Source organism: Alosa sapidissima, chromosome 22 (genome assembly GCF_018492685.1).
Source record: "Alosa sapidissima isolate fAloSap1 chromosome 22, fAloSap1.pri, whole genome shotgun sequence".
NCBI lineage: Eukaryota > Metazoa > Chordata > Actinopteri > Clupeiformes > Clupeidae > Alosa > Alosa sapidissima.
Window position 1 is genome coordinate 17,340,529 of NC_055978.1, and position 25,199 is coordinate 17,365,727.

At 38.5% G+C, this 25,199-nt stretch overlaps 3 protein-coding genes across 3 annotated transcripts; all 3 read right to left on the reverse strand.

Moving 5' to 3' along the window:
• Window positions 1–2,188: 2,188 nt before the first annotated feature.
• Window positions 2,189–8,177, reverse strand: LOC121697542. The gene is made up of 4 exons (XM_042079094.1): window positions 8,095–8,177; window positions 6,713–6,741; window positions 3,700–3,980; window positions 2,189–2,735 (listed from the first exon to the last, which is right to left on the reverse strand). Exons 1-4 carry the CDS (start codon window positions 8,133–8,135, stop codon window positions 2,412–2,414), a joined length of 675 nt encoding a protein of 224 aa, XP_041935028.1. The 5' UTR covers window positions 8,136–8,177; the 3' UTR covers window positions 2,189–2,411.
• Window positions 8,178–8,732: 555 nt separating this feature from the next.
• Window positions 8,733–10,294, reverse strand: LOC121697540. Its single transcript, XM_042079093.1, has 4 exons — window positions 10,223–10,294; window positions 10,055–10,083; window positions 9,467–9,741; window positions 8,733–9,185 (listed from the first exon to the last, which is right to left on the reverse strand). Exons 1-4 carry the CDS (start codon window positions 10,279–10,281, stop codon window positions 8,862–8,864), a joined length of 687 nt encoding a protein of 228 aa, XP_041935027.1. The 5' UTR covers window positions 10,282–10,294; the 3' UTR covers window positions 8,733–8,861.
• Window positions 10,295–21,509: 11,215 nt separating this feature from the next.
• On the reverse strand, window positions 21,510–23,105 carry LOC121697539. The gene is made up of 4 exons (XM_042079092.1): window positions 23,029–23,105; window positions 22,866–22,894; window positions 22,276–22,556; window positions 21,510–22,056 (listed from the first exon to the last, which is right to left on the reverse strand). The coding sequence occupies exons 1-4, from the start codon at window positions 23,085–23,087 to the stop codon at window positions 21,733–21,735; spliced, it is 693 nt and encodes a 230-aa protein (XP_041935026.1). The 5' UTR covers window positions 23,088–23,105; the 3' UTR covers window positions 21,510–21,732.
• Window positions 23,106–25,199: the final 2,094 nt, after the last annotated feature.

Genomic DNA, 25,199 nt, shown 5'->3' on the forward strand with positions numbered 1-25,199 from the left:
TTATATAGTGTATTTAGTATTTAGTTTTCTTAGTTTTCTTATCTTTCTTATCTTGTACTGTCTTTATTGTACAGTGGAGTTTAGTTATATGTTTATACTTATATTTATGTTTACCATTTCTGCTGTAAGTGCATGTTGTGTGTGATGTCTGTATGCTACTGAGACCCTTGAATTTCCCCATGGGGATAAATAAAGTATCTATCTATCTATCTATCTATCTATCTATCTATCTATCTATCTGTTCCATAAATGAAAATGTGTCACAGAGAAAAAGAAAGTAATACTTGGCCAAATGAGCTGACCATTAGAAATAAGAACTTTCTCAGAATACTTACATAGGTTACTCAGAATTGACCAAGCTGATAAATTGGGAAATGTTCCATAAATGAAAATGGCTGCATCATGCTCCTGACAAGGTATGAGTGTTAATGTGTGGCAAGGCCGTTTGCACTTAGTAATTGTGAAGAAGCAGTGGAAATGGGGAAAAGGCATGAGTTAACGGAGTTAAATTCACACGTTCACGTTGCACTTGCAATGAAATTTTGAGCCTGTTAAAATGCAGATGCAGATGCAGATATGTCCCCATAGTACAGCTTTCTAGCATCCTGTACTAACAGTACTCAGTGTCCTATGTTGGACCCTGCCAGAGTTCTCCTTTAATATAACTGATGTACTTGATTTATTCCATATTGCTTGTGAGGAGCAAGGGCCAGACATGCTCTGTAAAACCCAGAGTGAAAGAGGAAAGCGAAGCGTTAGCGTTAAGTTCTGTCAGGAAGACTCAATGTGTCACTCATTCATTCATTACTTCTGACCAATCACCAGTCTGCATCAGCCTATATAATCACTTTACTTTGCACCTGCCTGTTGCTTTCAGGTGCCGATTTTCGATGTTCCCACCCTCCCTCCCTAACCACCACCAGTTTGGCCTTGTCCAGACGTCCAGGGGGTAGGCTCCGCCCCTGCCGTCTCATACCGGCAGGATCTGCAAGGGTCTGCACACTCGGTGACCTGGACCGAGGACGGGGACTATGCCAAAGACTGTCTTATTGTTGCTTATGCCTTTTGTATATCCTTTGATGGATTAAAAAGTGTGTTAACTTTCATTGTACCTCCCTGAGTCTTTCTGATAGAAATAAAATGATGACATTGACTCAGCTCTCTATGGTGGCTCAAATCACAAGGCATGAGTCATTCTGTGCTGACCGAGGCCCCCTGCTGTTCCACAGGTGTAACCGGAGGGTTCCGGTTCGACCCCGACCAGTAGGAACGGCTTAAGTGCCCTTGAGCAAGGCACCTAACCCCTCACTGCTCCCCGAGCGCCGCTGTTGTTGCAGGCAGCTCACTGTGTCGGGATTAGTGTGTGCTCCACCTCACTGTGTGTCCACTGTGTGCTGCTGAGTATGTTTTACTATTCACGGATTGGGATAAATGCAGAGACAAAATTTCCCTCACGGGATCAAAAGAGTATATATACTTATACTATGCTCTCCAGGTTGTCAGGTACTCAACTGGGTGGATTCTATTTTCCTCCCCATTCTCATCCTACTTTCTGACATCTTTCTGATGTCATACTTAGCACATCCAGACACATGCACATGAGCACCAATCCTTGAAATTAGCACCCCCTCCAAAGACCAGAGGTGTAAATGTCCGGCTTCAAAAAGTAAAAGTCGTGCCACATTTTTGTTCCTTCCAACCATTCACTTAAATCAGCTGATTCTAATTAGCACAACTCTTAAGCCAGGTAGATCGTCTAATTAGTGAAATCATCTGTGTTAAGTGCACAAGTAGATCCAATTCAAGGCAGGACTTTTACTTTCTGAAGCCGGACTTTTACATCTCTGCCAAAGACTGCAAGTCTTTAATTGTGTTAAAGTCACATGGAGCAAGTTAAGGGATTTTTATATGAAATAGGCTATAGTTGGAGGATAATTTGGCTTTTTGTATTTCTCTGGATTGACTGCAATAAGTCAACTAATGCACCCGGCAATACATAGAAACATCAAATGTAGCTTACAGTACATTGTAAAAATGTGCTTTCATCATCTCTTTTTTATTCCTTGAGTGTGTTTCATAATAATACACAGACAAAAGTTTCAATGAAAAGTTTCCTCATCTGAAAACCCAATTTTTTTATCCCCCCCCCCCCAAAAAAAAAAGCAAAAACAAAATCATTACAAAGAGATGGTGTGAAATGAAACTTTAATTTCACTAAATGTAAAAGTAACTTTTAATGACATGGTGGACGTGTGAAATAGAATACCGAAAGGACAACAGTATGATCACATCATCATAACCTCTTGATAATAAATTCCATATTGTTTTATTAATCTGAACTTTACCTGCACATTAAGTGAGACATGTGTTCAGCACCACAGCCAACTCAACTGTGGAAGGAAAACTTTATTTTACGAAGAATCAAAAAAGTCATGTTCATTCTGCATTTGCATTCGGAATATACGGTAAGCTTCTAATACTTTATCGGTTACATTAATATGTTTGGTGAACAGCTCCTTGTAGTGCTTCTCATGATTGCCGCCCGTGTTGTCCTTCTTCCAGCCAAAGTAAGCATTGGTCTGTGTCATGTTTACTTGGTTTGCGAGCCAACCCCATAGTCGGGAGCATGGTAGGAGAGACACAGCAAAATAGATGGGCTCTTTGGTGTTCATGATGGTCTCGTAGTCAGACAGGTACTTCCTCATGGCTGGTGTCGGTTTGATGTCAGATACACCCTAATGTGAAATGCAAATAGTATGACAATATTACATACATTGGACATACACAAAGCATATTTTATAAGTATATATACTCTTTTGATCCTGTGAGGGAAATTTGGTCTCTGCATTTATCCCAATCCGTGAATTAGTGAAACACACTCAGCACACAGTGAACACAGAGTGAGGTGAAGCACACACTAATCCCGGCGCAGTGAGCTGTCTGCTACAACAGCGACACTCAGGGAGCAATGAGGGGTTAGGTGCCTTGCTCAAGGGCACTTCAGCCGTTCCTACTGGTCGGGGTTTCGAACCAGCAACCCTCCGGTTACAAGTCCGAAGTGCTAACCAGTAGGCCACTGCTGCCCCAATTGCGTGAACATACTCAGTTTCAACTTTGTTGGGTACCATCCATCTTTTTTTTTTAAAAAGTATATTTTTTTGGCCTTTTTATGCCTTTAATGATAGTGACAGTGGACGAATGGGAGAGAGAGCGGGGTGGGATCCGGAAAGGACCACGGGGTGGGAATCGAACCCGGGTCGCCGACGTACGGTGCAGGTGCCCCAGCCAGTTGCGCCACAGCTGGGGCCATACCATCCATCTTTTAAGATTTATGAGACATAGTAGGCTATTGTGGAGAGGTGTTTCGTGAAATGATTAACCATAAATATTACGTTCTCTCTGTTTGAGTCTACATTTATTACACAATGATCTTACCTCATTGAGTGCCAAAATGCGTTGAGTGCCAAAAACGTAATATTACGTTTTTAGCTTTTTTTTTAATTACGAAACTAGACTCTCTAACAAACCTTATATGTGATTTTGGGAACTCTGTGATGAATGGAAATGAAATATATCACGATCGAAATAAAGCTTCCGACAACAGCTTGGCATTCAATGAGTTAAGGTTCTTAAGGTACACCATTCATTTAAGGTTTGAAGCATCAGAAGAATTCAAAAAGCAGAAGTGTGTAGGCTTACCTTAAGGAAATACATGTTCAGAAGATAGTCGCGGAAGTTCTTGTAGCTTTTATATCTGCCCTGGAAGAACTGATGTAGGTCAGCAGGTTCTTTCACTGAACTGCTGAGTTTCCGCAGCATCTCTGTCACCTTCACCAGGTAATTGATGTCTTGGATGGTGAAGTTGACATAGCGGTCCACAGGCAGGTCTCCAACTTGCATGTGCTGTATGAAATCCAGGTTCAGAGTCCTGTTCACCAGATCCAGGCTCCAGGTCCAGAGAGTCTCATAAACATTCCACTCTGTAAGTCAAAAGTCATCTTTCTCATGCTATCTGTGGACTGAAATAGCAACTAATTTACTGGTCATTTTTATTCTATAGCAACATATCATGGTCCAGCCAACATTCCATCCACCATTATTTCAAATCCATATACGTATAGGTATGTCTATCTTGTTATTTGAAAAGGTGAAGTTTCAAACTAGAGAACCAACTGGGATAAAACTAAATCAAATATGATTTTGTATGACTCATGTTGTAATAAACACAAAATGTTGATGGAATTTGCATAGTGCCTGTTCTGCCTTCCATAAGAATGCATGTTATTAGAGGGGATGCATCCAATTAAATTAGATACACTGTACACCCAAAACAAACTATAAAAAAACCTAATTTGACGGCTCATTTGTCTGTGTGTGTGTGTGTGTGTGTGTGTGTGTGTGTGTGTGTGTGTGTGTGCGTGCGTACATGCGTGCTGTGAGGAGCAGGTAGCAATGAAAACCTTAGAATTAGATGGAGTTTGCATTGGTAAAAAAAAGTGGAAATGGATTTGACATGGACGTTGAATATACAAACAGTTTTAAAACAGCAGGGTCATTTCGTGTCAAATCACCCAGTGGCTGACAGGTCACCCTCTCTAAAAACATCACAGGTGTTTGTAGACCAAACCTATGCATAAATCTTAAATATATATCTGTATATCTGTATCACTAATGGTTCCAAAACTACAACCCTTTGAAGCTTCAAGTCATTTTAAGCATTGTGGTGAGCAATCCTTTTTGTTCAACTTCCAACATTATTGGCTCTTTTGGTATTTCACACACATTAGTGAAACTATGTGGATAAAAGTACATTTTCTTATTGAATTAAAAAATCCAATCAGATCAGACGTATCTTGTGTAATTTCCCCTCTGCAAAGCTCTGAAAATGGCTATAAATTCATTATGTGAAAAGACATAAACACCTTTGCGGGCTTCTCATTAAAAAAATATCTGACACAAATTCATCCGATTTTTTCCTCATATATGATTAGAAGGTCATGTCCATACATTAACTTTGGTTGTTATCATTATCATATTGTCAGAGCATTTTTTTTTAATTGGGCTTGATTTTCAAAAAGCCCGTTTTCATCTGTCCAAAATTTGGGCTTGTTGCTAAGTTTCTTTATTGAGATAAGAGTTTTGAAAAAAATTGTCTATAAATCCACTAAATTTGTGCTGGATCTGCAGTACCACTTTGCACCACATGTGGTGCTCTTTTAATACAATGGAAGTCAATGTAAGAGTAAGAGAGTCACTTGTTTGCTGTACATATCACATCTAAACACACAGTTTATGGTTCATAGTTGAATTGCTCCAAATAATTATTGCAACATTAACAACATACTACTCATACATAAAATTTAGAGAAAATAAATTGATCAAGTAGGCTACATTATAAACACATACAACTGACTGGTCATCATACATGTAGCAAGAGGATTTAGCATAATTGCCATCTTTGTAACGAGTTTTCAGCACCAGCTTTAACCTATCACTGTCTATGCGAGTAGGGGAGACCGGGTATGGTTGTAACATGGGGAGAGTTGTAACATCACCAGTTCCACCAATCAGGGATAAGATATGAGCCATGTGACAGTTTCTGACTGCTCAGACTTCCTTAACGATCACACATGGACATTTTCAAGTTGTTAGTGCCATTTATCCCGGAGTAAGGAGAAAAATTCAACATCTGAGGTAAGAAAGTAACTTTTTTTTTATTATTATTATTTTTTCTAGGGCTTTTACCATTGTAGATACAGTTGTATGAGTTACATCAGGTCAAACTATAGTTTGTCTAGTAAAGAATGGTGTAGCTCTCTCTTGCTAATGTCAAAGCACCATGCTAATACAGCTAGCTAAACAATGGATGACAGTGGTGGGGTAGGTTGTAACACAATTTTTGAATATGTTACAACCTGTGGAATGGGGCTAGTAGACCCATTTAATGTCTGTTTAATTTCATCTTTGTGTGTGTGACTGTTCAGCCCTCTCTCTCTTTCCATGAGAGACACAAATACATACACACACAAAAGTATAAACGCTGTGGTTTTTATATTTAGTTTAAAACGTTAATATGATCTTCATTCTCTATGTGAAGAACGGATTGTATGGTATACAATATGTTGGTCAATCTATTTTCACACCTTGTGTACCCTGTTTATGCAATAAATCAGTATATCAAATGGAATTCCATTGTTTTTCTGCATTTTTTTGTACCTGTTACAATCTACCCCAATAGGTGTTACAATCTACCCCAGTAGTGGGGTAGGTTGTAACAAAGGTACACACTGTATTTGTCATAATCTCACAAATTCTGTAATATAGTTGAAGAGATTTAAATGGTTGCCACTTGTAGTAGACAAATGTGGTTACTTTGCCAAAAAGTTCCAGAACTGTAGCTTTAAAAGAAATGGTAGTTTTAGGTGCTGAAGAAAAATGTGTTACAACCATACCCGGTCTCCCCTACTCTAATAATTACTAGCCACTATGCAGTCCTCTATGAGAGGCAGACAAAGAGCATTAATATAGAGATCAGTGCTTTGTCTCCATGTGATCTGGGAAAGAAGTTGAAAAATGAATGTAATAAAGGAAAGGGGTTTCTAAAATTCAGTGCATTTCTGTTAGCTGTCCAGTTCTGCCTGCTCGTAACGCAGTAGGCTACGAGGGCAGCATAGTGCTTATACTGATTTTTGAAATCATATTATTCACTTACCTTGCTTCTTGTCATGACATGCAACAAAACTGTAACAAAAGCAGAAAAACAACTAATTTAATACGAACAAAGGGCAGTGGTGGAATGTAACGAAGTACAAATACTTCGTTACTGTACTTAAGTAAATTTTCCACGTATTTGTACTTTACTTAAGTAACATTTATAGTGCATACTTTTGACTTTTACTTCGTTACATTTTACAGCAATTATCTGTACTTTTACTCCGCTACATTTCTACAACACCATCGTTCCTTTTTACAATACATTTTATGATCAGTTTTATTTTTCTCTGACAAACACGTTTGTTTTACGGGGGGGGGGGGGGGGGGGGGGTTGCTACCAAAGATTCTGGAGCGCTACGTGCATTCTTAGAAACATAAGCTTCTAGTCTAGACCAGGCAAAGCGTGAGCTTGTAGCCATCTGCATTCGGTAGGCTATATTCACCAGACCCATGGCTACACTGTACATGCAACTGTGTTCTGTGCCTTTCTCTGTCTGTTATCTGCAGCGTTAGGGCCTCCTCTCCGATGAGATTGCTATCCGCGGATCAGCGAAGTTACAGGCTATGCCCATGCTTCTGTCACACGTCTGATCATTTGCGGCACAAATGAATGGTAGACTATTAATGAACCGGTGGCCGGAAAAAACGTAACATTTTCCAGATTAGGAAATATTCCTTAATTGTGTGTGATTAAATAAAGATGCATAGCCTACAATTGGGGGGTAGTAACGTGAGCGCTCATTCAATGTCTATGCGTCTGCGCAAGTGAAACTGAACTTAATCATAAAGACACCTTTCTCAGCAACTTTTCTGTTCAATCAGCATAATTGGCATTACGATCCACCCGACGTTTACCTTGTCTACCCCGTTAAACTTCAGGCTATCGTGTTTTGCTGAATGATATTACTCAGCAGATCACCCTAGTAGATAACCAGAATTACAGTCTCTAGAATTGTAGGTCAGAATGTAAACTGGGCCACAGATGGTAAGGACAATTGCATTAACTTAAAACTATCTAGTCGAGTATAACCTAAAACTAGCTTAATTAAAATGCCACAGCCCATACTGATTTTTCCTTTTAGAATATAGATATTAAGAGAATAAATCATTATGCAAATACTTTTACTTTTAATACTTAAAGTACATTTAAAAGCAGGTACTTTTTACTTTTACTTAAGTAGGGTTGTCATTGTGGTACTTTTACTTTTACTAAAGTAAATATTTCTCTGTGTATTTGTACTTTTACTTAAGTACTGAGGTTCAGTACTTCCTCCACCACTGACAAAGGGAAATAAATCGCCACTACCTCACTTAAAGGTGTAATAATATGCATGCCATCATTATTAGGCTACATCTATTAATTCAACTGATGTAGCCTACCTGATAGATACGAAGCAGAAAGCAGAGAGAATGGTTTTCATGGCTGATGGCTGAGTCTGATGAGGAGCGAGAGTGAAAGTAATAAGTTCATACTGACTAAAAGTGAAAGAGGAAATAAAAGTACCAGCGTGATAACTCCACTTTCTGGTGACTCAAATAATCAAAAGTGTCATTCTGTGCTAACTGAGGCCCCCTGTTGGTATTTCACATTTATTGCACACTCTGGTGTCAGTTTTTTGGACTGTTGGACTTTTTCCTTCCCCATTCTCACCCGCATCCAGACACAAAGACTCCTTAATTGTGTTAAAGACCTTCGACATTTCTTTAAACTTTCTTTCAAGTCAAGGGACTTTTATATGAAGTTGGTAGTGGAGGTTCATTTGGCTTTTTATTTAAATATTTATCTTAGAAACGTACAAATGTAACTACATTGCAATAATGTACTTTCATCTTATCTCTTTTTTTTCTTTGAGGGTGTTTCATAAAATCCACTTTTTATAAATTAAATCTCTCATTACTATCAAATTACGAAATGTCTCCTCTGAAAACTTGAGATTTTGTAACCCTCAAAAAAGACATTACAAAGAGATGGTGGGAAATTAAACTTTTAATGACATGGTGGATGTGTGAAATATCAAAAGGGTAACAGCAGTGATCACATCATCATAACCTCTTGATATTAAATTAAATATTGTTTTATTAATCTGAACTTTGCCTGCACATTAAGTCAGTCAAGCCAACTATACTGTGGAAGGAAAAAAGTAATTTTACGAAGACGCAAAAAAGTCGTGTTCATTCTGCATTTGCATTTGGAATATGCGGTTCGCTTCTGATACTTTATCGGTTGTGTCAAGATGTTTGTTGAGCAGCTTCTTGTAGTGGTTCTCAGGATGGCCGCCCATGTTGTCCTTCTTCCAGGCAAAGTAAGCATTGGTCTGTGTCATGTTTACTTGGTTTGCGAGCCAACCCCATAGTCGGGAGCATGGTAGGAGAGACACAGCAAAATAGATGGGCTCTTTGGTGTTCATGATGGTCTCGTAGTCAGACAGGTACTTCCTCATGGCTGGTGTTGGTTTGATGTCAGATACACCCTATTAATGTGAAATGCAAATATATCAACATAACATACATTGGACATACAAGCATATTGCTTGAACATGCTCAGTTTCATTTTTGTTGCCTACCATCCTTCTTTTAAAATTCATCACGAGACATAGTAGGCCTAGGCTATTGTGAAGTGTTTTGTGAAATGGTTAACCATAAATTTTACATTCTCTCTGTTTGAGTCTACATTTATTGCACGATATCTTAAGTGTAGAGAAAAACACATGACCAATTCATTTAATGTTTGAAAAACATTAGGCGTGTGTACCTTAAGGAAAAACATGGTCAGAAGATCGTTGCGGAAGCTCTTGTAGCCTTTATATCTGCCCTGGAAGAACTGACGTAGGTCAGCAGGTTTTTTCACAGAACTACTGACTTTCCGCAGCATCTTTGTCACCTTCACCAGGTAATTGATGTCTTGGATGGTAAAGTTGAGATAGCGGTCCACAGGCAGGTCCCCAACTTCCATGTGTTGCATGAAATCCAGATTCAGAGTCCTGTTCGCTATATCCATGTTCCGGGTCCAGAGAGACTCATAAACATCTATAAGTCAGAAGTCACCTTTCTCATGTTATCTGTGGACTGTACTATTCACTACAATTCAGAACTATTCACTATTCTATTAACAATTCAGAAGCATCTCTTCATTTTTATTATCCTATAGCAACATATCATGGTCTAGCCAACTTTATCATTTCAAATCCATCTGTCTTTTTATTTAAAAAGGTGAAGTATCAGACTAGACCAGCTGAGATAAAACTAAATCAAACGTGATGGCATATCACTGTTATTTAAACACAAAATGTTGATGTAATTTGCATATATTCAGATTTTTTAAATCATATTATTCACTTACCTTCGTTCTTGTCAAAACATGCAACAAACCTGTTTTCAAAGCAGAAAGCAGAAAGACAACAAATATGACCAAAGGGAAATAAATCACCACGATCTCACTTAAAGGTGTAATAATATGCATGTTGTAATCATTATTAAACTACTACTAATTCAAATGGTATAGGCCTACCTGATAGATATGAGGCAGAAGGCAGAGATAATGGTGGTTTTCATGGCTGATGGCTTCATGAGTCTGCTATAAGAAAACTGGATTGCATATTGTCCAGCATTTCAACCAGGCTTAAATAGCTGTCAGAAATATTGCCTCATTTTGTTAATGACCATTTGTTAATGACCATATAAGGTTTGGAAATACCTAGATTGCAGTTGACCAAGCTGTTAAATTGGGAAGTCCAGACTTTCCTGGAATCAAAATGTGTCAGAGAGAGAAAGATGGTTCCTTCCTGCCACATAACTTCTGTTACAAAAAAGAATTTTATGGAAGTGTACTGTTACTATACCTAGTTAGTATACTTATATCATACTATATCATCATACTATGGGACTATAGCATATCTGGCCATGGACTTTAAAAGGAAACTCTTATATTTAACCTGGGCTCAGTTTTCACATCTTTTGGAGTCCAAATTGTTGGCTAGGGCAACAATGATCAAAACCAGGAATATGGCTAAACCACCTGTCAGTTCAAAGCAGATCTGAGAAATAATCATCAATGTGTGTGTGCACATGTATCTCTTTTATAAAATGTAAAGTATTTTACTGCAACATAAGTTTTAAAAAAATCAGGGCACAACTCTTGCTTCTGACTTAAGCTTCCAGCTAAGTACTTCTGAGGGCTATATTAAGGTTGAGCACCACTACAAGGTGAAACAGTATATTGCTCGATATCAGCTGTAGGCCTAGTTCTAAATACAAGTAGGTTACACAGAATGTTAGAAATTAACATTACAGTATCAAATTTGGTGCTTAATATGCTTATACAGCTTTATGTTTTTACCTATTACAGTGTCATAAGGTGACATATTTCCGACATTACCTTATAAATTAGGCTACATTGTTAAATAGAGATTACTTATTTTTTCATGTCCTGCGCCTTTATATGTAAATTACCTGTACATGAACTAACACATTGGATGACAGACCGTTACAGCTTCAAGTTGATGTTTGATGTGTTTCATAAAAAATAATGTTGCACACTATGGTTAGGCTCATTGCTCAATGTGTGTTTAATGACTTCCCACATCTACGTTTGCTTTCAAGATCACCAACACACCAGTGTCTCAAAACACTGGTAAGCCTCATTTGTTATACTAATCCCAATTAATTTCATGAATGAGTCTGGGTTTTTCCAGGCTAACTGCTCCTTCCGTCACAGCAACCATTTGTTTTCATAGTAACAGTTCTGGTTGTCACGGTGACTGCTCTGGTTATTGTGGCCACGGCTTTCACCACTGCCACCACCACCACCATCACCACCACCGTCTGGTCCGGCTCCATCACTGGTCCTTCTGCACACTTGACTGGATGATGTCCATGAAGGTGGTCTCTATCTGGTAGCAGAGCTGGACGTCCGGGCCACGTCCTGTCGCCAGATCTCTTGGGCAGGACAGGTTTGGACAGGCCCAGCACGGACGCTGCATCCTGGGGTCTCTCTCTCAGATACTGCAGCCCTGGAGGACATTGACACAACAGTGTTAAACCCCAATCATAGAGCACTGTCTGCTTTTAGAGTGAATGAGCTGAAAATGAATGGATACCAATGACAACACACACACTAATGATGGCCTAGGGCCATTAAGAGACCACTGCAAACTTGAATATGACCGTCAACTCATTCAAATGTCACTCAGCAACCGTAGGATGACATCAGCAAAATCAATGTGCAATGGTCTCAATTTTTTCCAGAGCTGTATGACTGATCAAAGCAAAATAATCATTGAGTAAGACCGAGAGTAAAAGAAGAAATAAAATTGTCAGAATGATGAAGTCAATGAGTCAGCTCTCTCTGGTGACACAAGTGTCAAGGCCAACACCCTGTGTGTCTCATAGGTAGACATGAGCTGCATTACCTCTCCATGAACTGCAGGACTGAGAGGTTCAGAAGGTTATTTGTTCCGGCCGCCTTAAGACTACATAACGGTCCTGTTTGAAGTGCATTAATTATTTACTACTAATGATAGTAGCTTGTTTTGGGACTCTTTTTATTTTATTAACTGTTGTCATCAGGGTTTTTATGAGTGTATTGCAGTGTCAATGCTTGTTGGTAGACAACACACGGCTGCTGGACATCTGAATTTCCTCTGCGGGGATGAATAAAAGTATCTATCTATCTATCTATCTATTCATCTATCCATCTATCCATCTATCTATCTATCTATCTATCTATTCATGTATATTTATTTGGATGTCAGTATGCTCAATTTGTGCTATAATTTGGTTGTTTTGTGTAGGTGCTCTTTCTCAACTTTATCCTTGATTTTATGTAAGACAATTTTGAAAACACTGTCCAAAGTGTCCATTTTATGTCAACAAGTCAGGTCATAAAAGCCAGATGGCATTAAAATGACAAGAAAGTGACAATTGCTGATGGCATCAATGTTAGGGTGTCCAGAGTCTTAAACCTCACCCCATAACCATTTTTTTTCTTTCCCCAAAGAGAACATACAGTAGGTTGTTACACTGTACTTCATTATGTAGATATACTGAAACAAGGACCCTAAAATAAAGTGTTACCTCAGTATGCTAGCTTAGCCTGGAGATTCCAGACCCTAATCTAGAAAGGTTAAGGGTCTGGCCACGAATAATGTAATGGCCCAACTTTTTTTATTACTTTATTTAAATGTAGTGCTTTCATTTACAATCAAATCATTATGTCAGGTCTTCTACTGCACTACTATTTAACATTTTTATATTTTGTCCTTCAAAAAATAAACAATCACCAACAGAAACAAAACACAAAAAACATAACATTGACGGACAATCATTGACAGACATTACATTGACAGAAAAAAAAAAAAAAGAAAAAGGAGGAACATCACAACAACAAAAACAAACATCCCCAGCAAATGACAAAGACAAAGACATAAATACAAGACATAAGTAATTAAATAATAGACATAAGTGAATTGGCTTACCTGTGTTCATGTATGTATGTATATAAGTGTATGAATGTGTGCATGAGTGTGCGCCTGTATGAGTGTCATTGTAGAGGCAGGTCTGTTATACACATATATTTTCAAAGTAGTTATTTATTTTGTTAAGTATAAGTTCTGGATAAGTTTTATTCGATATTTCTGAACGGTTTCTAGTTTTTAATATCATTTTCTCCATTTCCAAAACTTTTTCTATTGTATTGTACCATGTAAGTATTACAGGTTGTTTTGGTTGTTTCCATAGCCTTGTGAGTTGCTTAAGTGCCGTTAGTCTCAGGATATTAAAAAGTTTGCAGTACTTTGTTTTAATCTTAGATTTTATGCCAATGCCTAAAAAGTTTTCTAATGTGAGGGGTTCTTTTAAATCAAAGATGTGTGAAATAGCTCTTCCTACCTCTTCCCAAAAGGACCTTATTACCGGACATGAGAAAAAAATGTGAGTGTGATTTGCCTTACCTTCACCACATCCTCTCCAACATGCTGTTTAAAATGTGTTTTCCACATTGGTCAGGTGTAGTGAAGTACCTCTGGCTTATTTTCCATGCAAACTCTTTCCAGTGTTTTGACTGAGTTGTTTTAAAGTTTTCTTTTAAAGAGTCGCTCCAGGCCTCATCTGATATGTTTACAGATAGCTCTTTTCCCCATTTTTCTTTTGCTTTATATTCTACGTTTGTCATTTTTTGCAATATCTTATAAGCACTTGCGAGTCCATCACTACTTTTGTTTCTGGTTTCTAATAAAAAAGTTAATACCTCATTTCTGATTTCCTTTTCTGCATTTTGTTTAATATAACTTCTAACTTGTAAATATTTAAAGAAATGTTTTTGCTGTAAGCTAAATCTTGCCGATAGAGCTTCAAATGTGTCAACTGTATTTTTTTCAAAAAGCTGTGCAAATAATATTAGTCCTTTATTGGCCCATGATTCTAAAATGTTATCTGTTTTATGTGCTATGAAGTCTGGATCTTGTGTCATTTGTCTAAGTTGTATACTTTCAGTCTGAAATTTTAAACGTTTGCTCATTTGTTTCCAATTCCTTATGGTATTTCCAATGCAGAATGACTGTATGTATTGTTTTTGTGTCTCTTTTCCTAGAAAAGGCAGAGTTCCAATTACTCCATTTGTCAGCTCTTTCTCGATATGAATCCATCTTGTTTCAGTACTACTGCTCATCCATTTCATTATTGTTAACATTTGTGTCGCAAAAAAATAGTTTTGTATATGTGGAGTCCCTAAACCTCCTTTCTCTTTTGGCTGTGTTAATAGCTTAAAGTTGATTTTATGTTTTTTATCATTCCAAATGAAATTTGCAATAATCTTAGTCCATGTAGTGAAGAATGTTGGTGGGAGTGTGATTGGTAGTGCTTGAAATAAAATAAGTAATTGTGGGAGTACCATCATCTTAATTGTCTCAACTCTACTGTATATTCCATCAGGAATTAATTTCCACCTATTTAGGTCTTGTCTTATCTTTAATTCCAAAGAAGCATAGTTGTTTTTATATAAATCATTCAAATCCTTACTTATATAAATACCTAAATATTTTATGTTTTTTGTTTCCCATTTAATGTTATAGCTATCTTTTAACCATTGATTCATTTGCATTCCAATAGTTAAAGCTTCACATTTACTTTTATTTATTCTATATCCTGAGGTTTTACTATATTCTTCAATCACTCCCATCAAATGTTGTATTGAATTTTCTGGCAAGGTCAAGTAAAGTATTATGTCATCTGCGTAAAGTGCTAATTTATGTATTTCCTTCCCTATTGCTATCCCTGTAATGTTTTTATTTTGTCTTATGGCTATTGCAAGAACTTCAAAGTAGATAGTAAAGAGGAGTGGAGAGAGAGGGTCTCCTTGTCTTGTACCTCTTTGAATTGGGAACCGTCTTGATAGTGTACCATTTGTTTTTACTAAAGAAACAGGGCTGGTGTACATTGCTTTTATCCATCGACAGAACTCATCATCTAATCCAAAGCTCCTCATTGCAGCAAACATAAAAGGCCAACTAACTAAATCAAAAGCTTTTTCAGCATCTAAAGTCATCAGAAGGAGTTCTTCATTCTCTTTTTGATTCGCATAATCAATTATGTTCAGTGTTCGTCTTACATTATCTGTCAGGAGGCGTCCTGGAATAAAACCGCACTGATCAGTATTTATTATGTCTGCAATAGTATGTTTTAACCTATTAGCTAAAATTGATGTAATTATTTTATGGTCTGTATTTAATAATGATATCGGCCTATAGGATGCACATTTTGTGAGGTCTTTCCCTTCCTTAGGTATCAAGGTGATGATGGATGATGTCCACGTTTGTGCCCATTTTCCAGTAGCTAATGCATAATTGTAAGCTCTTACCAGTAGAGGGCTGACTTGGTCTTGAAAGGCTTTATAAAATTCGTTTGTAAAACCATCATCTCCTGGAGACTTTCCTTGTTTTAAACTTTGTATTTGCTCATTTATCTCTTCAATTGTAATTGTCTTTATTAATTCAAGATTATTTATTTGTGTTACTTTTGGTATTTCAAGATTCTTTAAATAAGTCTGCATAAATTCTTTATCTCCATTTGTCTCTGATTTATAAAGTTTTTCATAATACTTAGCAAATTCTTCCGCGATCCCATCCTTATCAGTTACCATTCCAGTTTGATCTGTATTTAGTTGTGTTATATGGGCCCTCTTCTGTTGTTTCTTCAGTTTATAAGCTAAGATTTTCAGAGACTTTGGCCCACCATCATATCTTTCTTGTTGTGTAAACTGCATTAACTTCTCCATCTCAAACATACGTAATTTGTCTAATTTTACTCGCTTCTCTTTCAATTCCAACCTGTCCTTCTTACTATCTGTTATACTGTGTCTATTCTCTAATATTTTAATTTCTTCAGTTAGCCGTTTCTCCAGTGCAACTCTTGCCTTTTTTCTTGATGAGGAGTAAGAAATGATAATACCTCTTATTACTGCCTTTGCTCCTTCCCATAATCGGGTCTATATCCTTTGTGTCATTTAATTCCACATATTGTTTTAGTTCCTTTTTAATTTTTTCTATGAATATTGGTTCTTGTAAAAGTGAGTTGTTTAATTTCCACAAAGACTTTATTAGCGTGTAGTTTCAATATCAGGGAAATGGCAGCATGATCTGACATGTTTATGGAGCTAATTTGACATGATTTAACTAAAGTTACATTGTTTTTATACATAAAAAAATAATCTAATCTATTGTAAACTGAGTGTCTTCCCGAGTAGCAGGTGTATTCTTTTTTGTTCAGATGGAGCTCTCTCCAAACATCTACAAGCCCCAACTCTGAACATGCTTTCCTCAATAAACTAGCATTCTTTTCTGCTTTATGTTGCCTGTTGCTTGTTGAGTCTAATTTAGAATTCATAACTAAGTTTAAGTCCCCTGCCAAAATTACAATTCCCTTAGTCTTTGTAACTAGTAAATCTATTAATGTGATCATGAATTCAAGACCCATGTCTGGGGGATAGTATACATTTAGAAAAGAGAACTCTATCCCTTCTATTTTCCCCACTACTAAAACATAACGTCCCTCTTTGTCCATAAAGCAGTCTTCCATTTCAAAGGCTATGTGACCTTTAATTATTATTGCTACCCCCCTTTGCTTTGTGTTATACTTTACTATTTGTTATTTTCTTTAGTTTCTCATGTTCCTCTTCTTCCAAATGAGTTTCCTGCAAGTAGATTATGTCTGCATTCTCCTTTTGCATTTCTAACAAAATCTTCTTCCTCTTAATGACACTGTGTAGTCAGTTCACATTTAGTGACACTATTTTCAGATCATACATGATATAGCTTAGATGTTGAAATACAATTTCCAGTTTTCTCTACAGTATACTTTTTACCACTGTCTTCTATTTTTTTACTCAATGAAAAGCTAGAATTGGAACACAAAGTACTTTGTTTAACACTATTAGTATATAACAGACAAGGCCCTAAAATGTGGTGTTGATATACGTGTCTGTGTGTATGTGTGCAAGTGTGTGTGTAAGGATGTGAAGGATGAGCAAGTGCCAGTGTGCATGTAAATGTGAGTAAGCCATTAAAGGAGAACTTGGCAACTATTTCAACGTAATAAACCCGTTTAGAAATCATTTGGATGGTTAAATGACCTGTTCCGGTGAAAATGGTGACTTTCCCTGCTGCGCCTAGCGTCCTCAGGCGAAAAACCAACCTTGCAACATTGAGACTACCGTCCCGGAAAGAGAAGTGAGAAACAAGAAACTAGTTTTAAATCGTGTTTCTTACCTTGTAACATCCACATAGTTCTGCCAAACTTATGCTAACCGTTCGCTAGCTTGTAAACAAATCCATGTGCTTTATCATTACCTTTTCCCACAGTTTGAAATAGCATAATGCACAATTTCTCCAGCAGAGGGGGAAATCCTGCCAAGTTTCCCTTTAATAATCAAGCAAAAAAGGAAAAGGCCCAACTTGAGGGGCGGCGCCAAGCGTGTATTTGAAAATCTCACTGCACGTAATTGCAGTGACCAGTGTTTACTGACTGATTCCGGACTTTGACGCAATTGGATAACACTACGACTGTCATTTGTTTAGCTCGCCTCTGGCCCGCCTATACAGTATCAGATACACCGATGTGATTGGCTCCCCGCGATACAAGTGGCAAAAGTAACGTGGATCCTCTCCTGTCCTATAGGTTTCCCTCTCAGTATGTCATCCCTGGTTCAGAGTCAGTATCAGCTCTAACTGTGCTACTCTGCTCTTACTGAGGCCTTCACTGGTAACATCCTCAGAGGAGAGAGTGCTGTGCTGTAAATAAGGAAGTATGGAAACAGGAGGCAGTTGATCCTCTGGAGTTTCTGCTTCACTGTGAGAAGAGTGGGCCCATGAGGTGCCCATACTGTATATAGCACCAAAACACAGGGCAGCCGTGGCCTACTGGTTAGCGCTTCGGACTTGTAACCGGAGGGTTGCCAGTTCGAACCCCGACCAGTGTAGGCATGGCTGAAGTGCCCTTGAGCAAGGCACCTAACCCCTCACTGCTCCGAGCGCCGCTGTTGTTGCAGGCAGCTCACTGCACCGGGATCAGTTTGTGTTTCACTTCACTGTGTGTGTTCACTGTGTGCTGAGTGTGTTTCATTAATTCACGGATTGGGATAAATGCAGAGACCAAATTTACCTCACGGAATCAAAAGAGTATATATACTTATATAAAAACACACCAAAAACCAAAAAACACAAACCACTCATGGAGCTGTGGTTTCCCTTCCTCTGGAGAGACTCTGTCATCACACCCACACCCACTGTGTTCTCCCCAACCTCCACATCCCAGCAGTGAGTCCCTGACATGGACAGGGTGAGTTCTGGGTGTGCAGGGTTGGGTGCTCTGTTGGGTTGCAATTCAACAGAGAATAATGGGTGTGAATTTGAGCACATTTTGAATCCGTTGGTCACATAGCCAGGGGTGGCCAGAGTTTATGTCAAGGTCATCTCACAGCACCCTCCCGTTTTGTTATTTCTCCCAGAAAACTCCCGTAATTTGCATGACCATCAAACCAAATAAGGAAGTGGGTGCACTGCACACTGCGCAGCCACAGAGTCTCGCAAGCAAGTGGTCCATAGTGGTCTAGTTGAAAAGCTTACTTCACAACTAGCTGTTGTCAAATTGTTAGGGAAGAAATTTTTAACACATCACATAAACTGTTGCAATGTGTAGAAACGTGTGTCTTTGGAACATCATAATCTGACAGCAGCTTTGGAGTTTTGGAGGTGGTGGATACATAACTGACATGCATATCTGTTTCGGTAAGGTAAAAGCAATGACCGAAATGCAGTGTTGCAAAGACTGTATGAAACATGTTAAATATGCAAACTGTGCAAACACTGAACCCACCAAAAAAAAGCTTCTTCTGAAAATCAAGAACGAGTTCCTTGGTCTTATCTGTGTTTAGGACAAAAACAAGTTTTCCACCCCATAGGCCAGTATTCTGTCCACCTGCTGTCTGTACTGCATCTCATCATTTCCCCTGATGAACCCCATGGATGGATGTGTTGTCTGCTAATTGGTAAATCTGGCAGTTTGAGTTTATGTGAAGATAGACAGTCATGGGTGTATAGTGTAAACAGTCTAGCTAAGGCAGCAGGCATGAGGGGTCTCAGTGCTGATGGTCAGTGCTATTGATACCCAGTTCCCCACTTGAACCACCTGTGATCTTTCGGTTAGGAAGTCAAGTAAGCATCCAACTACAGGTGGGAGAGGGCAGTCCAAGACCTGCCAGTTTAGCCACTAGCTTGGTGGGCTGAACAGTATTGAAAGCTGAGCTGTAGCCCAGGAACAGCATTCGGACATATTTGTTGGGGTTGTCAAGATGCTGAGTTCAGGGCTAGGGTCACAGTATCGTCCACTGGTCTGTTATGTGGCTTCTTAGGAACCGGTATGATTGTGGATCTTTTGAAGCGCAGCCTTTCTCGAGTCAGTGTTCCCAATTCAGTGCTGCCTGCTATAATATATAATACAATATAATATAATATAATATAATATAATATAATATAGGCCTATACATTTATACAAATATGACAAAGTGCAGATGCAGGGACAAAAACACTATGCAGAAAGGGGGGCTATGTTTTGTTGAGGGGAAGAAACTATTTTTATGCCGTGAGGTCCTGGTAATGATGGACCGCCGCCTCCTGCCAGAGGGGAGTGTCTCAAAAAGACTGTGTCCAGGGTGGAAGGGGTCTGCAGCAATCTTTCCTGCCCGCCTCAGGGTCCTGGAGGTGTACATACTTTGGAGAGAAGGCGGGCTGCAGCCAATCACTCTCTCAGCGGAGCAAATGATGCGCTGAAATCTTCCCCTGTCCTTGGATTCTATGATGGTAGAGTAGAAGTGCACCATCATCGACTTTGGCAGGTTGAATTTCCTCAACTGCCGCAAGAAGTACATTCTCTGTTGTGCTTTTTGGATGAGGGAGCTGATGTTCTGCTCCCACTTCAGGTCATGTGAGATGATGGTTCCCACGAAGCGGAAGGACTCCACAGTGTTCACTGGGGAGTCATGGAGTATATAGGAGCCGGTGAGGCTGGTTTTCTCCTGAAGTCCACAACTATCTCCACAGTTTTTGCAGCATTCAGCACTACAGTTTAGTGTAAGGTGCCAATCTTAGTGGTTTTAAGTCAGTCTGAGTTGTGAACAATATAAAAAACAATATTAAGCTCTCTCCAGCAGGAAGGGACAAAGTAGAATCAAATCAAATCCAATATGATTAATTGTTATTTCATCTCTAATAAATTAGTAGACTACTCCATGTGAATACTCCGCACTGTATATCGGTTAGGGTGACCCTGCAAGACTTAAAACTCTGTGACTTGTCTTTAGATGTGAGAGGGTCTGAGAGACTGTAGTGTTTCAAAAATCTTTTCCAAATCTAGTGTAAGGATGTCATTACATATGTCAATTATATTACAAAGATGTGTTTGCTGCTTTTCTAAAAGGATTTGATAAGAGTTTAATGTACCAGTGTAAATTTAATTTCACTGCTGGTTACGCTTCCTGACCTGGAAGTCTAAAAATGGGGGAAGTCTAAGTTCGGACGCAGGCATCAATGGAGTCCTTTCCGGGCGGACTTGCAGTGCATGTTCGGGTTTGATAGCAGGTCCGTCTGGGTTCACCCAGGCCAGGGATGGACTGGGAATAAAAAAAGGCCTTGGACTTTGTTTCTTTCTTTTGTGAAATTCTGTCCATAGATGGTGGTACAGCCCTTACATGTCAATCTATAAAAACATTACATTTAGCACACTTATATCTGCCGTGATTTCATCACATTTCCTCATCTGCCAAATGACTCACTCCTCGAAATGGCCACCAACATCCAATCAAATCTCACTTGTCAATATTGACATTATCTTCTCTTAAAGGTCCAATCTTATCCAAACTTGGTACATTCAATCAATACAACATTTTTGGAGGCACACTGAAATTTCATGCAAATCATTCCATAGGGAGCGCTACAGCCACCATTTGTCAATTTGTCATTTGCTGTTTGTGAACGTGAAACTTGGCACACGTACACCTGGTGTCATTTCATCACACGTCAATATATAATTTCCCGATTAACAGACCTTTAACCTGCTGAAGGGCACTTGGACACTTACTTGGACACCGACAATCACCGATCACATTTTTTGTAGCTTAAATCTGTGCTTTCAACTCCTCTCTTTTTGTTTCTTGAGTGTTTCATAAAAATCCACAGACGAAAGTAACATTATAACATTACAACTTTTTGTAAATTAAATCTCAAATTACCAAAAAAAAAATTAAAAAGAGATGGTGTCAAATGAAACTTTAATTTCACTAAATGTAAAAGTACATTTTAATGACATGGTGGACGAGTGAAATAGCCTACCAAAAGGGCAACAGTATGATCATATTGTCATAAGCGCTTGATAATAAATTCCATATCGTTTTATTAATCTGAACTTTACCTGCACATTAAGTGAAACCTGCGTTCAGCACCACAGCCAACTCAACTGTGGAATGAAAACTTTATTTTACGAAGACGCAAAAAAGTCATGTTCATTCTGCATTTGCATTCGGAATATACGGTAAGCTTCTAATACTTTATTGATTGTGTTAAGATGTTTGTTGAGCAGCTCCTTGTAGTGCTTCTCATGATTGCCGCCCATGTTGTCCTTCTTCCAGCCAAAGTAAGCATTGGTCTGTGTCATATTTACTTGGTTTGCGAGCCAACTCCATAGTCGGGAGCATGGTAGGAGAGACACAGCAAAATAGATGGGCTCTTTGGTGTTCATGATGGTCTCGTAGTCAGACAGGTACTTCCTCATGGCTGGTGTTGGTTTGATGTCAGATACACCCTAATGTGAAATGCAAATAGTATGACAATATTACATACATTGGACATACACAAAACATATTGCTTGAACATGCTCAGTTTCATCTTTGTTGGGTACCATACTTCTTTTAAGATTTATCATGAGACAGATTCCTGTGTAGGCTACACATGACCATTCCTTTTAAGATCTGAAAATGAAAAGCATCAAAAGAATTCAAAAAGCAGAAGTGTGTAGGCTTACCTTTAGGAAGTACATGTTCAGAAGATAGTCGCAGAATTTCTTGTAGCTTTTATATCTTCCCTGGAAGAACTGACGTAGGTCAGCAGGTTCTTTCACAGAACTACTGAGTTTCCGCAGCATCTCTGTCACCTTCACCACGTAATTGATGTCTTGGATGGTGAAGCTGACATAGCGTTCCGCACGTAGGTCCCCGACTTCCATGTGTTGCATGAAATCCAGATACAGAGTACTGTTCGCTATATCCATGTTATGAATCCAGAGAAACTCATAAACGTTCCACTCTGTAAGTTGGAAGACATCTTTTGTCATGTTATCTATGGACTGAACTCACAATTTACTGCTATATATCTTATATTTTAACCTATAGCAACATATCATGGTCTAGACAACTTTCCATCCACATCATGTCAAATCGACCTACAGTACATATAGATATATCTGTCTTTTTCAAATGATAAAAACAGCTGAGATAAAAACTGGCTGTTAAAAAATATGGATATTTTAAAGGATTGATAAATATAAAATAAAATGTTGATGGATTTTGTGTTGTGCCTGTATTCTGATTTTTAAAAATTATATAATTTACTTACCCTGCTTCTTGTCATGACATGCAACAAAGCTGTTACCAAAGCAGAAAAACAACACATTTAATATGAACAAAGGGAAATAAATCATCACTATCTCACTTTACGGTGTAGTAATATGCATGTTGCAATCATTAAGCTACTGTTAATTCAACTGATGTAGGCCTACCTGATAGATATGAGGCAGAAGGCAGAGATAATGGTGGTTTTCATGGCTGATGGCTTCATGAGTCTGCTACAGTATAAGCAAACTGTATTGCATACTGTCCAGCATTCCAACTAGGCTTAAATAGCTGTCAGAAGTATTGCCTCATTTGTTAGAGGCCATTACAAATAAGGTTTGTAATACCTAGTTTGCTCAGAACTGACCAATCTGTTAGATGGGGAAACTGATGTGACAGAGAGAAAGATTGTTTTCCCTCCTTCCACATAACTCACCTGATTGTAAATTGACCCTAAAGTGTATTTGTAATTGAAGTGACCTCAGGCCATAACCAGGGCTTAAAACAAGGAAACGTTCTGTGTCTGAAGTTACCAGAAATGGTCAAAGTCATTGTATATAAAGTTAATGTATGATCATTTTTCAAAGCTACTATATACAATATAAATTTAAACAACCTGACCCTGGCCTGAATGCAGGCCCATTTCCTGAGAACTTCAAACCCTGCATATTGTACAATAATTAATTTGACAGACACACCCTTAAAATGAATGTGTTGTCCCTATCTGGACACAGAGATGTGTTAAGAAACAATGTAAGTTGTGTAACAAATGAAAAAAGGAAACAACACAAACTGTGTTGTCCCTATCTGGACACAGAGATGCGTTAAAAACAGTGCAAGTCATCCCATTGTGTTCTGACCATACTGACAGGAGCTAAGTTAGTTAGCCACAACACCAACGTTCGCTAATGGAAGATATACAGGGTACATGTCTACCATAGATTATTATTAATATAAATATGATTATGTTTATTCTCTACCCTAAACACCAGGCTAGGACATTTCTGCTTGCTAAATAGGGTTTTCTGCTGTTGACTCACTCACAGTCCTTGGTGGCCCTGTCAGCTGCTTTGTAAAATGTTGCATTAAGACCACAAAAAGTCTACACTGATAGATAGATAGATAGATAGATAGATAGATAGATAGATACTTTATTGATCCCCAAGGGGAAATTTAAGTACACTGGTGAGCATCTGAGCTAACCAGTGGTGTAGTCTACTTTTTTGAGGTGGGCATACTGTATATTTTGGCCAGTAATGGGCTCAGTGGTTACCAAACTAGGGGTCGGGACTCGATTTTAAGGGACAAAAATGTTTGTGGGGGTCGCAGATTTGCACTTACCTGCCCCTTGCATGCGTGAGGGACAGCATAAATTCACTTTCAAAACCAATAGTAAATAATCATCAAATACCCTCTCCAGCTCTTGAAGTTCCTGCTTGCTCCTGCTGGTCCACCATCTCAGTGTCAAGGTCCCCTCCAGCTCCCCTTGCACCTTGTTGCTGACTGCCACTGCCATCTAGAGAAAACAATGAACAACTCTGTTTCATATGAGTTCAGATGCAAAGCCCTCTAAAAGCTATGACTAAAATAGGCCAATTTTAAGTTTCATTTTTAAGCATTTTCATCTGACAATCAAAAATGTTACTATCAAGTAGGCCTACAGCAAGTCAAGCCCAAACAAAATTAGATTAGCTGATTTTTAAATGTTGGTCAATAGAAATATAGCCTGTTTTGTAAACTCATCACATGCACTAAAGGTTTTTGCATCTGGCATTATCGCAGTAACAGTGTGGTAGATAATGTTATTATAAGTACAGATAATATATCTCTCCATCCATGCATACCATGGAGATAGCATGGTTCTGGCTAGTAAATAAAGTTCATGATATACTTAATTCAGACAGCCACAGTACACATCATGTAGTTTACAGACAGACATGGTGATTAGGAGTTATTCCCAAAGAAGAATCCCAGATAAACAAACGTCCAGAAATTAAAACTAAGTAGGGTAACGTGGATCAGAGTACGTTAGCTTGCTAGTATTGAGAGAAAAACGAAAGCTAGACTACAGCATGACCTGTGTTATTACCGTGTTACTGTTATGTCCACAAATGAAACAACCTAGAAGGGTAAACTTGGTAGCAATACAAGTCTCATAAAAAGCGTGAATGATGTTTTTGACTCTTAACTTACCTTCGGAAACGTCAGGTCGGGCAACCTTATTAAAAAAGTTCCGAAGGTCTTGCAGCTGTCCTTTGCGCCTGGCCATCCTCGTCGTCCCCAACTAAAAACCTGGAACGCTGCTGTGCTGCTGCTTTAACCTGGCAGCTCGGGGCCG

What these genes read in the sequence shown, in the direction of transcription:
- LOC121697542 (XM_042079094.1), bottom strand. Translation starts at nt 8,135, where the DNA reads ATGAAAACCATTCTCTCTGCTTTCTGCTTCGTATCTATCAG. An exon ending in TTCTGCTTCGTATCTATCAG is followed by an intron (nt 6,742 to 8,094) that starts GTAGGCTACATC and finishes CTTTTGTTACAG; the next exon opens with TTTTGTTGCATGTCATGACA. An exon ending in TGAACATGTATTTCCTTAAG is followed by an intron (nt 2,736 to 3,699) that starts GTAAGCCTACAC and finishes ATTTCACATTAG; the next exon opens with GGTGTATCTGACATCAAACC.
- LOC121697540 (XM_042079093.1), bottom strand. Translation starts at nt 10,281, where the DNA reads ATGAAGCCATCAGCCATGAAAACCACCATTATCTCTGCCTTCTGCCTC. An exon ending in ATGTTTTGACAAGAACGAAG is followed by an intron (nt 9,742 to 10,054) that starts GTAAGTGAATAA and finishes TCTGACTTATAG; the next exon opens with ATGTTTATGAGTCTCTCTGG. An exon ending in TGACCATGTTTTTCCTTAAG is followed by an intron (nt 9,186 to 9,466) that starts GTACACACGCCT and finishes TCACATTAATAG; the next exon opens with GGTGTATCTGACATCAAACC.
- LOC121697539 (XM_042079092.1), bottom strand. Translation starts at nt 23,087, where the DNA reads ATGAAGCCATCAGCCATGAAAACCACCATTATCTCTGCCTTCTGCCTC. An exon ending in TTCTGCCTCATATCTATCAG is followed by an intron (nt 22,895 to 23,028) that starts GTAGGCCTACAT and finishes CTTTGGTAACAG; the next exon opens with CTTTGTTGCATGTCATGACA. An exon ending in ATGTCATGACAAGAAGCAGG is followed by an intron (nt 22,557 to 22,865) that starts GTAAGTAAATTA and finishes TCCAACTTACAG; the next exon opens with AGTGGAACGTTTATGAGTTT.